This window comes from Podarcis vaucheri, assembly GCF_965113315.1.
Source record: "Podarcis vaucheri genome assembly, chromosome: W".
Taxonomy (NCBI): domain Eukaryota; kingdom Metazoa; phylum Chordata; class Lepidosauria; order Squamata; family Lacertidae; genus Podarcis; species Podarcis vaucheri.
The window spans coordinates 18,585,989-18,598,821 of NC_138757.1; the positions used below are offsets into that span (position 1 = coordinate 18,585,989).

General features: G+C 46.4%; 1 protein-coding gene and 1 long non-coding RNA gene across 3 annotated transcripts in view; one reads left to right on the top strand and one right to left on the bottom strand.

Annotated features, from left to right (window-relative positions):
• Positions 1-12,833, bottom strand: part of LOC309523338 — an 892,159-nt gene that overhangs the window by 352,561 nt on the left and 526,765 nt on the right. The gene's annotated exons all lie outside the window — the stretch shown is intronic.
• The window catches only part of LOC309523294 (UDP-N-acetylglucosamine--peptide N-acetylglucosaminyltransferase 110 kDa subunit-like), a 116,594-nt gene that overhangs the window by 84,203 nt on the left and 19,558 nt on the right, over positions 1-12,833 (top strand). For both annotated transcript variants that reach the window (XM_082207071.1, XM_082207070.1), the window contains exons 15-17: positions 856-981; positions 9,990-10,160; positions 10,280-10,396. In XM_082207071.1, coding sequence (XP_082063197.1) covers positions 856-981; positions 9,990-10,160; positions 10,280-10,396 — 414 coding nt within the window. The remainder of the gene's footprint in view (positions 1-855; positions 982-9,989; positions 10,161-10,279; positions 10,397-12,833) is intronic.

A 12,833-nucleotide genomic window follows, 5' to 3' on the forward strand; every position in this document is an offset into this window, starting at 1 on the left:
TGCCTTAAGAGAGAATATTATGAAAATGATATACAGGTGGTACATGACCCCAGTCAAGCTTGCAAAAATCTATCATTTGCCCGATAATAAATGTTGGAAATGTAAAGAAACTGAAGGTACATTCTTTCACCTTTGGTGGACGTGCCCAAGGATTAAGGCTTTCTGGGAAATGATATATAATGAATTGAAAAAGGTATTTAAATATACCTTCCTGAAGAAACCAGAGGCCTTTCTCCTGGGCATTGTCGGCCAATTGGTGTCAAAGAAGGATAGAACTTTCTTTATGTATGCAACAACAGCAGCAAGAATACTCATTGCAAAGTACTGGAAGACACAAGAACTACCCACCCTGGAAGAATGGCAGATGAAGGTGATTGACTACATGGAATTGGCAGAAATGACTGGCAGAATCCGAGATCAGGGAGGAGTCGGTGAAAGAAGACTGGAAGAAATTTAAAGGCTATTTACAGAAATATTGTAAAATTAATGAATGTTAGAAGGATGTTGGAAAGAAACTAAGTGGTTTCCAGCTGTAATGCTTTAAGAGTTATGGGGGGAAAAGGGTTTTACAAATGGGTAAAAGTTTAATGGTAAGGATTTGCTGAACTAACAAATTGAACTGGAATACAAAGAAGGGAGGTATGAGGAGGTCCAGGGAAATAAGTGTAAGGAAGCTATGTTATGGAAAATTAATGTGTTTTTAACTGTTTTTATTTTGTATGTCCCCCCCCCCACTTTTTTTGCTATAACTTAACCCTTAATAAATATCTTCTTTAAAAAAAAGAGATTAAAAAGACATTAAAACATCAGTTGTTAAAAACTTCCCTAAACGTGCTTCTAATGTTTGCGTTTCAGGTCCCGTGCAATGGCAAGGCGGCCGACCGCATTCACCAAGACGGCATCCATATCCTCATTAACATGAATGGCTACACCAAAGGAGCCCGCAACGAGCTGTTTGCTCTCCGGCCGGCCCCAATCCAGGTAAAGGAAGTCACAGTGAAAAATGTTGATCATACAGTGGTCCCTTGGTTCTCAAACTTCATCCCTTCCAGAAGTTAGTTCCGAAACCAAAGCGTTCCCAAACCGAGGCACGCTTTCCCATAGAAAGGAATGCAAAACGGATTAATCAGTTCCAGGCTTGGAAAAACAACCCCTGAAACAGCCATTTAACATCAATTTTACACTCTAACGAGACCATTGATCCCTAAAATGAAAGCAATCATCAATGTACTGTACTATAAAATAAATAAGACAGTATTGTAGATGATAATTAAAAAATATATATATTGCCTTCACTGATGATAGGGATGGGGGGCTTCAATCTATTTCTGCAGTCACACCATCCATCCGTAGCTAAAGTCATTGTTTGGCTCGGGGGCTTCTATCCATTTCCGCAGTCACACAATCCATCCATCTGTCCGTCCATCAGTAGCTAAAGTCACTGTTTGGATGGGGGGCTTTTATCTCTTTCCGCCGTCACACAGTCAATCCATCCATCCATCTGTCATGCAATCCATCAATCAGTAGCTGAACTGGGCTCCACACAGTCACAAAAACAAGTTAACAAAAAAAGCCTCAAAAACAGAAACGCAAAATAGCAAAAACAAAAGCGCCAAATTTAATTCGTTCCGGAAGTCTGCCTGACTTCCAGAATGTTTGAAAACTGAGGCACGGCTTTCGATTCGTGCAGGCACCCTGGAAACAATTGCCGACAGCCGTGTCGGATGTCCGGCTTCCGAAAAACGTCCGGACACCAGAACACTTTCTTCCGGGTTTTTGGAGTTTGAGAACCCATGGTACTACTGTGTGCCCCAAATATTCCTTACTGTAGTCGTAAGATGTTAATGCTGTGATGTTAAAAAATGTCATTAAGACCGACCGCTCTGGGAAGTAAAAAAAAAAGCCTCCTGGGTCCTTAATTGTGTGATAAATCTTGCTTTATGTGGCCTTTTTGTAGCGCTTGCCTCTTTAAGAAGCTCTTAGGTTGGTTGGTTTGTTTGCAAACTTCAGACCAGGGCGGATTTGATTTAAATCAAATCGATTTAAATCACGATATAAATCACAATTTAAATCACTAGTCAGGCTTGATTTAATTAAAAACAACAACAACAACAACAACAGAAAGGCATTCCTGCTGGTATAATTTTTAATATTTACAACCAGATGAAGGTTTCGGTTTTGGAATCATAAATTTTCAGAGTAGTTTTGACAGTCCTATCAAAAAAGAAATACATAGACCGATTATGATGAAATGACGGCGAGGTTTAATAAGTGAACTGTTTCTATTTGAACAACTTTTCTGCTGTACTTGATTGGAAGGAGAAAAAGAATCATCTTCATAACAATTTAAACCATTTATTTAACTAAAACAATAACATGACAGCATATGTATCCATGTTGGTTAACTGATGTGGTTAAACATTTTTTTTTAAAAAAACAGGCTGAGTCTCTTCACATATGAAAAACTTAAAACAAATTCTTATTTCCCGATGGCCTTTGATGTAACTTAAACAGAAAATCTTTAGAAAGATTTTCCTCCAAAAGCGTTTTATGATTTAAATCGAAACAATCCGATTTAATTTGTTAAAAAATCCTGAAGTACAGTCCCTGGGGGTTTAAGCTCAGACTTCAAAAAGATTCTCATCATGGTGTTTAGATAACGGAGGTGTTTGGTATTTTTTTCTTCTTCTCTACTTAACATCTACAATTGGTTTTCAATGCCAAGCCTCATTAAGAACTTAATATTTTTAAAAAAGAGGACCGATGGATTTCTGTTTACAATTAGGCATTTAATTGTGCAGCCTTACATAAGACTTGAAAGACTTGATAAAGATGGAAGAGGAGGCAAGATGGCTCTCGCTAATATGAAGCAGCATGAAAAAATATATTCCTCCCTTTCTTTGAGGCGAGTAGGCGTTATGCGCTGACTGATTTTGCAATGATTTGAGATAACAACTTGGAACAATATACAGTGCATTATGAGCGAGAGAGAAGGCTAAGTGGTGTCTAGCAGCGCCCCCCTTTAGGGCCCAGAGGGGGGAGAGTTTCAGTCTCCAAATGACGTGATATTTGTGGAATACAGTTTCATTGTAATATTGCAAACAGTTTTGCCTAACAGTTTAACTTGGAAGGTACTGGTTCAATAAAGGTCAAAAGGAAGATTTGGACAATTAATGAGTTGCCGCGCCATTAAACTTCAGATAACAGATTTGGACAATTTCCCGGATTGGAATGGAGTCAGAGGAAGCTGCGCTGATAAAAAGACTGTTGGAAAAATGTATACTAACAAAGCTGTATTCGACGGATGAAAGTTTATTATGTTTGACATGATTGAGAATCATGGACTCGGGGACGAAGAATTATAAAGCGTCAAAATGGAAATGTGGAAAATATGGAAACAAGAAGGAGAGGCAGGACTGAGATGTGGAGATATGTGTCAGGATTGGTCGTTGTCCTCTTCAGATCACCACACAAACGCTTGTTATTTTATAACTTTTTATTGCGTATTAACAAAACAATCTTATAAACGGTTCTTAACTATTATTCCTCAGAGTCACTTCTTTCAGATACCTTCTGAGCTCTGCTTCTCCGTGACCAGCCACTCTCAAAATGGCAAAGGTGCCCTTCCCTTCGCTTTCCCGCTCTTTTTTCTAACCTCCTGGCTAGAGCTGGCTTGTATCTCCCCTCCTCCCAATCTGAGCTAGAACTGAACCCTTGCCTTTCCTGGGAACAGCCAGTCCCTCCCTCTTGTTCCTCTTGCTCTCTTCTATTAGATTCACTGCTCTCCTTCCCCCCTTGGGGAATCATAGAATCATAGAATCATAGAGTTGGAAGAGACCACAAGGGCCATCGAGTCCAACCCCCTGCCAAGCAGGAAACACCATCAGAGCACTCCTGACATATGGTTGTCAAGCCTCTGCTTAAAGACCTCCAAAGTAGGAGACTCCACCACACTCCTTGGCAGCAAATTCCACTGTCGAACAGCTCTTACTGTCAGGAAGTTCTTCCGAATGTTTAGGTGGAATCTTCTTTCTTGTAGTTTGGATCCATTGCTCCGTGTCCGCTTCTCTGGAGCAGTAGAAAACAACCTTTCTCCCTCCTCTATGTGACATCCTTTTATATATTTGAACATGGCTATCATATCACCCCTTAACCTCCTCTTCTCCAGGCTAAACATACCCAGCTCCCTTAGCCGTTCCTCATAAGGCATCGTTTCCAGGCCTTTGACCATTTTGGTTGCCCTCTTCTGGACACGTTCCAGTTTGTCAGTGTCCTTCTTGAATTGTGGTGCCCAGAACTGGACACAGTACTCCAGGTGTGGTCTGACCAGAGCAGAATACAGTGGCACTATTACTTCCCTTGATCTAGATGCTATACTCCTATTGATGCAGCCCAGAATTGCATTGGCTTTTTTAGCTGCCGCGTCACACTGTTGGCTCATGTCAAGTTTGTGGTCAACCAAGACTCCTAGATCCTTTTCACATGTACTGCTCTCAAGCCAGGTGTCACCCATCTTGTATTTGTGCCTCTCATTTTTTTTTGCCCAAGTGCAATACTTTACATTTCTCCCTGTTAAAATTCATCTTGTTTGTTTTTGCCCAGTTCTCTAATCTGTCAAGGTCGTTTTGAAGTGTGATCCTGTCCTCTGGGGTGTTAGCCACCCCTCCCAGTTTGGTGTCATCTGCAAATTTGATCAGGATGCCCTTGAGTCCATCATCCAAGTCGTTGATAAAGATGTTGAATAAGACCGGGCCCAAGACAGAACCCTGTGGCACCCCACTAGTCACTCTTCTCCAGGATGAAGAGGAACCATTGATGAGCACCCTTTGGGTTCGGTCAGTCAGCCAGTTACAAATCCACTGAGTGGTAGCATAGTCAAGACCGCATTTTACCAGCTTCTTTACAAGAATATCATGGGGCACCTTGTCAAATGCTTTGCTGAAATCAAGGTAGGCTACATCCACTGCGTTCCCTTCATCTACCAGGCTTGTAATTCTGTCAAAAAACGAGATCAGGTTAGTCTGACATGACTTATTTTTCAGAAATCCATGCTGACTATTGGTGATCACAGCATTCCTTTCTAGGTGCTCACAGACTGTTTGCTTAATGATCTGCTCCAGAATCTTCCCTGCTATTGATGTCAGACTGACTGGGCGGTAATTATTTGGGTCCTCTCTTTTCCCCTTTTTGAAAATAGGAACAACATTTGCCCTCCTCCAGTCTGCCGGGACTTCGCCTGTTCTCCAGGAATTCTCAAAGATGACTGCCAGTGGTTCTGAGATCACATCTGCCAGTTCTTTTAATACTCTTGGATGCAGTTCATCTGGCCCTGGAGACTTGAATACATCTAATCTAGCCAAATATTCTTGTACTATCTCCTTAGTTATTCTGGGCTGTGTTTCCTTTGCTGAATCATTTGCTTCAAATTCTTCAGGTCGGGCATTGTCTTCTTTATCGGAGAAGACTGAGGCAAAGAAGGCATTGAGGAGTTCAGCCCTTTCTGTGTCCCCTGTTTGCATTTCACCATCTTCTCCTCTGAGTGACCCCACTGTTTCTTTGTTCTTCCTTTTGCTACGAACATACCCATAAAAGCCTTTTTTGTTGCTTTTAACCTCTCTAGCAAGCCTGAGTTCATTCTGTGCTTTAGCTTTTCTGACTTTGTGTCTACACGTGCTGGCTATTTGTTTGAATTCCTCTTTGGTGGTTTCCCCCCTTTTCCATTTTTTGTACACATCCTTTTTTAATCTTAATTCAGTTAAAAGTTCTTTAGATAGCCACCCTGGTTTCTTTAGGCACCTTCCATGTTTTCGTCTCATTGGTATTGCCTGACGTTGTGCTTTTACTATCTCCGTCTTAACAAACTCCCAGCCATCATGAACTCCCTTTCCTTTTAGTATTGCTGTCCATGGGATCTCACCCAGCACTTCCCTAAGTTTTATGAAGTCGGCTTTCTTAAAGTCAAGAAATTGAGTCCTAGTATGCTTGGCTGCTACTGTCCGCTGTATAGTAAACTTCAGAAGAGCATGATCACTCGCGCCTAATGATCCTTCCACATCTACCCCACTAACCAGGTCATCAACATTGGTTAGGACCAGGTCTAAAATGGCTGTTCCTCTTGTTGCTTCTCCCACTTTCTGGACAATGAAGTTGTCTGCAAGGCCAGTGAGGAATCTGTTTGACCTTATGCTCTTGGCTGAGTTTGACGTCCAACAAATATCCGGGTAATTGAAGTCCCCCATTACTACTATCTCCCTTCCTTTTGCATGCTTGGCCATCTGTTCCAGGAAGGCATCATCTATGTCCTCCGTTTGGCTTGGGGATCTTGCTTTCTCTCTCTGAGAAACTGGAAACTTCTAACTCTTCCCTGACATCATGCTTCAGAGATCCAGATCGTGGGGACCTCCGAAAAATTTATAATTATAATTTGGACTATAATTTGGTCTTTTGTATTGTAGTTTTTTATTTTAATTGGAGTATTATGATTGGATATATTAACTGGATGTTTTTATTGGAAAATCAATAATTCTTAATTATGTGATCGACTATCTTGCTTTCTGTGGCCTTTTGTGTAGCTCTTGCCGGAAGACACGGTCCTCTTTAAGAAGCTCTTAGGTTTTTTGTGTTTTTTTGCAAACTCTGGATATCTTGCCAGAGGTATTTTAGGTAAGGATATTTCAAAAAAATTGAGTGAAATTTTTCTATATGCCACTGCTGCGGCCAGTACATTGGCAGCAATGAATTGGAAAGGGGAACCAGTCCCGACGCTATCAGATTGGAAATTCAAATTACAGGAATACATGGAAATGGCGCAAATAACCAAGAGATTGAGAGGCAATACAAAACAATAATTTAGTAAAAAATGGGAAATGTGTAAGATTTACTTATAGAAATATAATAGTGGTATAATATCGATGGCAGCGTTCAAATGACCCTTGTTTAAAGGTATAGCGGAGAAATAAGGTAAAGGGTACAAACTGTTGCAAGAACGTATTGGAAAATACAGAAAGAATAAGGTAACAATGAAGTACATTAATAATACAGTGGTACCCCGCAAGACGAATGCCTCGCAAGACGGAAAACCCGCAAGACGAAAGGGTTTTCTGTTTCGGAGGCACTTCGCAAGACGAATTTCCCTATGGGCTTGCTTCGCAAGACGAAAGCCCATAGGGAAATCTCCGGGGACCTGTTTTAAATTGCTGGCGGTCGGGAGCAAAGACTTTCGTCCACAGCCGGCCTTCAGAAGAGGTCCTGGACCTCTTCTGAAGGCCGGCAGGGGGCAAAAGTCTTTGCTCCCCCCGCCTGCCTTCCCGGGACAGCGGAGACTTCTCCGCTGCCCCGGGCGATCTTAAAATGCTGGCGGGCGGGAGCGAAGCGTTCGCTGCCGACCCCCAGCATTTTAAAATCTCCCCGGGACAGCAGAGAAGTCCCGCCCCGCTCGGGATGGCGGCGCAGAGCTGTCTGCCGTGCCGGGATCAGCGCGGGCTCTGCACTGCCATCGGGAGCCGGGGGAGAAGCCCGCCCCGCTCCAGATGGCCGCGCAAAACTGTCTGCCCTCCGGGGACGGCAGGCACATCTGCGCCGCCATCCCAAGCGGGGCGCTAAGTCCCGCCCCGCTCTGGATGCCAGCGCAGAGCTGTCTGCCGTCCTGGGACTGCAGGCAGATCTGCGCCACCATCCCGAGCGGGGCGCTAAGTCCCGCCCCGCTCGGGATGGCGGCGCAGAGCTGTCTGCCCTGCCGGGACTGCCATCCCGAGCGGGGCAGGAGCCTCCATAGGCGCGCGTCACCTCTCCAGCCGGGGGAGGGTCGCAGGGGGCTGCTTTAGCCCCCCGCGTGCTCTCCCAGCTGGAGAGGTGACGCGCGCCTATGGAGGCTCCTGCCATAGGCGCGTGTCACCTCTCCAGCCGGGGGAGGGTCGCAGGGGGCTGCTTTAGCCCCCCGCGCGCTCTCCCAGCTGGAGAGGTGACGTGCGCCTATGGAGGCTCCTGCCATAGGCGCGTGTCACCTCTCCAGCCGGGGGAGGGTCGCAGGGGGCTGCTTTAGCCCCGCGCGCGCTCTCCCAGCTGGAGAGGTGACGTGCGCCTATGGAGGCTCCTGCCATAGGCGCTCGCCACCTCTCCAGCCGGGGGAGGGTCGCAGGGGGCTGTTTTAGCCCCCCCCCCCCGCGCACTCTCCCAGCTGGAGAGGTGACGTGCGCCTATGGAGGCTCCTGCCATAGGCGCACGTCACCTCTCCAGCCGGGGGAGGGTCGCAGGGGGCTGCTTTAGCCCCGCGCGCGCTCTCCCAGCTGGAGAGGTGACGTGCGCCTATGGCAGGAGCCTCCATAGGCGCACGTCACCTCTCCAGCCGGGGGAGGATCGCAAGGGGCTGGGGGGAGATAGCGATCTCCCTGCAGCCCCTTGCTGCAAAAGACGTCGGGGAAGCGGGGAAGCGAAGCGCTTCGCTTCCCGCTTCCCCCGGACCTCTTCTGAAGCAAGGGGCTGGGGGGAGATAGCGATCTCCCTGCAGCCCCTTGCTGCAAAAGACGTCGGGGAAGCGGGAAGCGAAGCGCTTCGCTTCCCCGCTTCCCCCGGACGTCTTTTGCAGCTGTTCCGAAGTGGGGAGGGGGGCGGGGACACCTGCCCCAGCCGCCCCACTTCGGAAAGCTGTTCCGAAGTGGGGAGGGGGGGCGGGGACAGCTGCCCCAGCCGCCCCACTTCGGAAAGCTGTTCCGAAGTGGGGCGGGGGGGGGGCGGGGACAGCTGCCCCAGCCGCCCCACTTCGGAAAGCTGTTCCGAAGTGGGGAGGGGGGGCGGGGACACCTGCCCCAGCCGCCCCACTTCGGAAAGCTGTTCTGAAGTGGGGAGGGGGGGCGGGGACACCTTCTGAAGGCGGGCAGGGGGCGAAAGTCTTTGTCCCCCCTGCCTGCCTTCCCAGGGGCTTTTAAATCGCCCCGGACAGCGGAGAAGTCCTCCGCTGTCCGGGGCGATTTTAAAATGCCGCCCGCCAGCATTTTAAGATCGCCCCGGACAGCGGAGAAGTCCTCCGCTGTCCCAGGGTTTTTTTAAAATGCTGGGGGTGGGAAGAAAAGCCCTTGCCCCCCCCCCCAGCCTTCAGAAGAGGTCCGGGGACAGACTGTCCCCGGACCTGGTCTGAAGGCGGTTTCCCTAGGAACGCATTAATTGATTTTCAATGCATTCCTATGGGAAACCGTGCATCGCAAGACGAAAAAACCGCAAGACGAAGAGACTTGCGGAACGAATTAATTTCGTCTTGCGAGGCACCACTGTAATAATAGTTATATATATAAATCTTCCACCCATCTGGCTGGGTTTCAACACTAGAAAGGAACTTTGCATCGGGTAATGATAGGAAGTCTGCTTAACATTAGGAAAAGGATTGGAAAAAGGAGACTGCACAAATTTAACCCAAGCTTAATTTTTGCCAATTCATAGAAGGAAGATTTGTACATGGATACTTACTTTTTTTGTTGAATTAGGAGTGTGTATATTATTTATTCAGGTAGGTAGCTGTGTTGGTCTGATGCAGTCGAAATATATATATATATTTTGAATGTCCAGTAGCACCTTAGAGACCAACTAAGTTTCTTCTTTATATTATTTACATTATTATATTAATAATTATATTATATTTATATTGTTTATATTATTATTCAGTGTATCCGAAAAAGTGTGCATGCAAACGAAAGCTTGTACCGAGAACAAACTGAGTTGGTCTCTAAGGTGCTACTGGACCATATATGTGTGTGTGTGTGTGTGTGTGTGTGTGTGTGTGTGTTCATTCATGAATTTCAATAAAGTTAAAAAATAAAAAGCTTTGGATATCTTGTTTCGCTGCCTTACTGTATTTTAATATTTTGTTGGGAGCCGCCCAGAGTGGCTGGGGAAACCCAGCCAGATGGGCGGGGTATAAATAAATTATTATTATTATTATTATTATTATTATTATTATTATTATTATTATTATTAACCCTCATTTGTTTGCCTTCCAGGCGATGTGGCTGGGCTACCCGGGAACCAGCGGGGCTTTATTCATGGATTATATTATCACTGACCAAGAAACGTCCCCGGTGGAAGTGGCGGAGCAGTATTCCGAAAAACTGGCTTACATGCCCAATACCTTCTTCATTGGCGATCACGCGAATATGTTCCCACACCTGAAGGTATTTGATAAGAGGGCAAGTGGGAACAGTCTGCTTTTTACTACCGTCTTTTTTCTTGGAAAAAGGCCCAAATCCAAATTGTCGCGTTTTTTCAGACACGTTGTACATATTTCTTTCAGAAAAAAGCCGTCGTTGACTTCAAATCCAATGGGCATATCTATGACAACCGAATTGTTTTGAACGGCATCGACCTGAAAGCATTCCTCGACAGCCTGCCTGATGTGAAAATAGTGAAGGTCAGGAAAATTTGGGCGTGTGTAGGTGGTTTTGGAGTCTAGCTCCTAATAATAATAATAAACTTATTTGTATCCCGCCCTCCCTGGCCGAAACCTGGCTCAGGGCAGCTAGTAACAAATATATCACATTAGTATAAATTCAAACAATTATTATTATATTTTTACTGCGAAGTAAATACATCAAAACAAAACCATACATAAAGAATAATATCCAGTAAAAGAAAGAAGGAAAAAGTACCGTATTTTGCGCCCCATAGGATGCTCCGGCCCATAGGACACACCTAGTTTTTTTTTTGGGGGGGGAAATAAAGAAAAAAAATTTTATTTCCCCCCCAGGTGCGGGGCTGGAAGAACCAGGTCGGGGAACAGTGGGAAGCCACGCTCTGCCTCCCCGCTGTCCCCCGGGCTTGTGGGGCTGGCGATGGGGAGAAGTGCGCTGATCCCGGGACTGCAGGCAGCTCTGCGCCGCCATCCTGAGCGGGACGGGATTTAGCGCCTCGCTTCTGGTGGCCGCGCAGAGCTGCGCTGATCCCGGGACTGCAGGCAGCTCTGCGCCGCCATCCGGAGCGGGGCGGGACTTAGCGCCCCGCTCCCTATGGCCGCGCAGAGCTGTGCTGAGCCGGGGACTGCAGGCAGCTCTGCGCAACCCTCGGAGCCAGTCTCCCGAGAGTTGCGCAGAGCTTCCTGAAGCCTGGAGAGCGAGAGGGGTCGGTGCGCAAAAGCCTGCATTCGCCCCATAGGACGCACCCAGATTTCCCCTTCATTTTTGGAGGGGGAAAAGTGCGTCCTATAGGGCGAAAAATACGGTAAATGAGAAAAAGGAAAAAATGCAAAGAAAAGTACAGTCAAAGAATAAAGAAAAGTATTGTATTTCAATACAACAAACACTATTTTACAAAATAATAATAATAAAAATAGACTGCATATCCCTTCTGCCCTTAAGGTCTTCAACGCCAAAATTACAGCTCAGTTGCGCTCTGGTATTCCAGTCTGGCTGCCAGGGTTTACCCAGTTGGTTGAACAACTACAGGCAGCTTTTCTCTTCAAGATTTTCACTGTCCCACGCTGTGTACCCTATGCAGCCCTGTGTCTAGAGGGAGGTCAACACAAGGTAGAGACTGTCACCTGGGCGAGATTTCTTCTATCCTGGTTAAACATCTGCCTTACATCAGATAAAGATCCTCTCCTCAGCGAAGTTTTGTTAGACCCCTTGCTTTCCCCAGGGCTACAACAGTTTAACAAGAAGGTATAGCAACTTGGGCTGTCAGTGGAACTTTTGCGATTGATGTCCCTACCATCTGCCAAGGCTATAATAAAAACTAGATTGTGGGATATGGAACGCCAAGAACTAACAGTAGCAGCAGAGAAAATGTGTTCCCCTCTTTATTTTCAACTTTCTTGGGCACATGAAATTAACCATATTTACCTTGAATTAATTACCTTGCTTAACCCTCAAGAAAAAAGGGCATTTTCACTGGCCAGGTTTAATTCAAATCCATCCAACCTCCTTTGGAGAAGGTTCTCAGGCAGGGTGAAAGGAGAAAGAACTTGCCCATGTGAAGCCCACCTGGTGGAAATAATAATAATAATAATAATAATTTATTATTTATACCCCGCCCATCTGGCTGGGCCTCCCCAGCCACTCTGGGCGGCTTCCATAAAAACCGAAAATACAGTAAAATATCACACGTTAAAAACTTCCCTGAACAGGGCTGCCTTAAGATGTCTTCTGAATGTCAGGTAGTTGTTTATCGCTTTGACATCTGCTGGAAGGGCGTTCCACAGGGCGGGCGCCACTACCGAGAAGGCCCTCTGCCTGGTTCCCTGTAGCTTTGCTTCTCGCAATGAGGGAACCGCCAGAAGGCCCTCGGCACTGGACCTCAGCGTCCGGGCAGAATGATGGGGGTGGAGACGCTCCTTCAGGTATACTGGACCGAGGCCGTTTAGGGCTTTAAAGGTCAGCACCAACACTTTGAATTGTGCTTGGAAATGTACTGGGAGCCAATGTAGGTCTTTCAAGACCGGTGTTATATGATCCCTAGCTGCCGCATTCTGGATTAGTTGTAGTTTCCGAGTCACCTTCAAAGGTAGCCCCACGTAGAGCGCATTGCAGTAGTCCAAGCGGGAGATAACCAGAGCATGCACCTCTCTGGCGAGACAGTCCGCAGGCAGATAGGGTCTCAGCCTACGTACCAGATGGAGCTGGTAAACAGCTGCCCTGGACACAGATTTGACCTGTGCCTCCATGGACAGCTGTGAGTCCAAAATGACTCCCAGGCTGCGCACCTGGTCCTTCAGGGGCACAGTTACCCCATTCAGGACCAGGGAATCCTCCACACCTGCCCGCCTCCTGTCCCCCAAAAACAGTACTTCTGTCTTGTCAGGATCCAACCTCAATCTGTTAGCCGCCATCCATCTTCCAACCGCCTCCAGACAC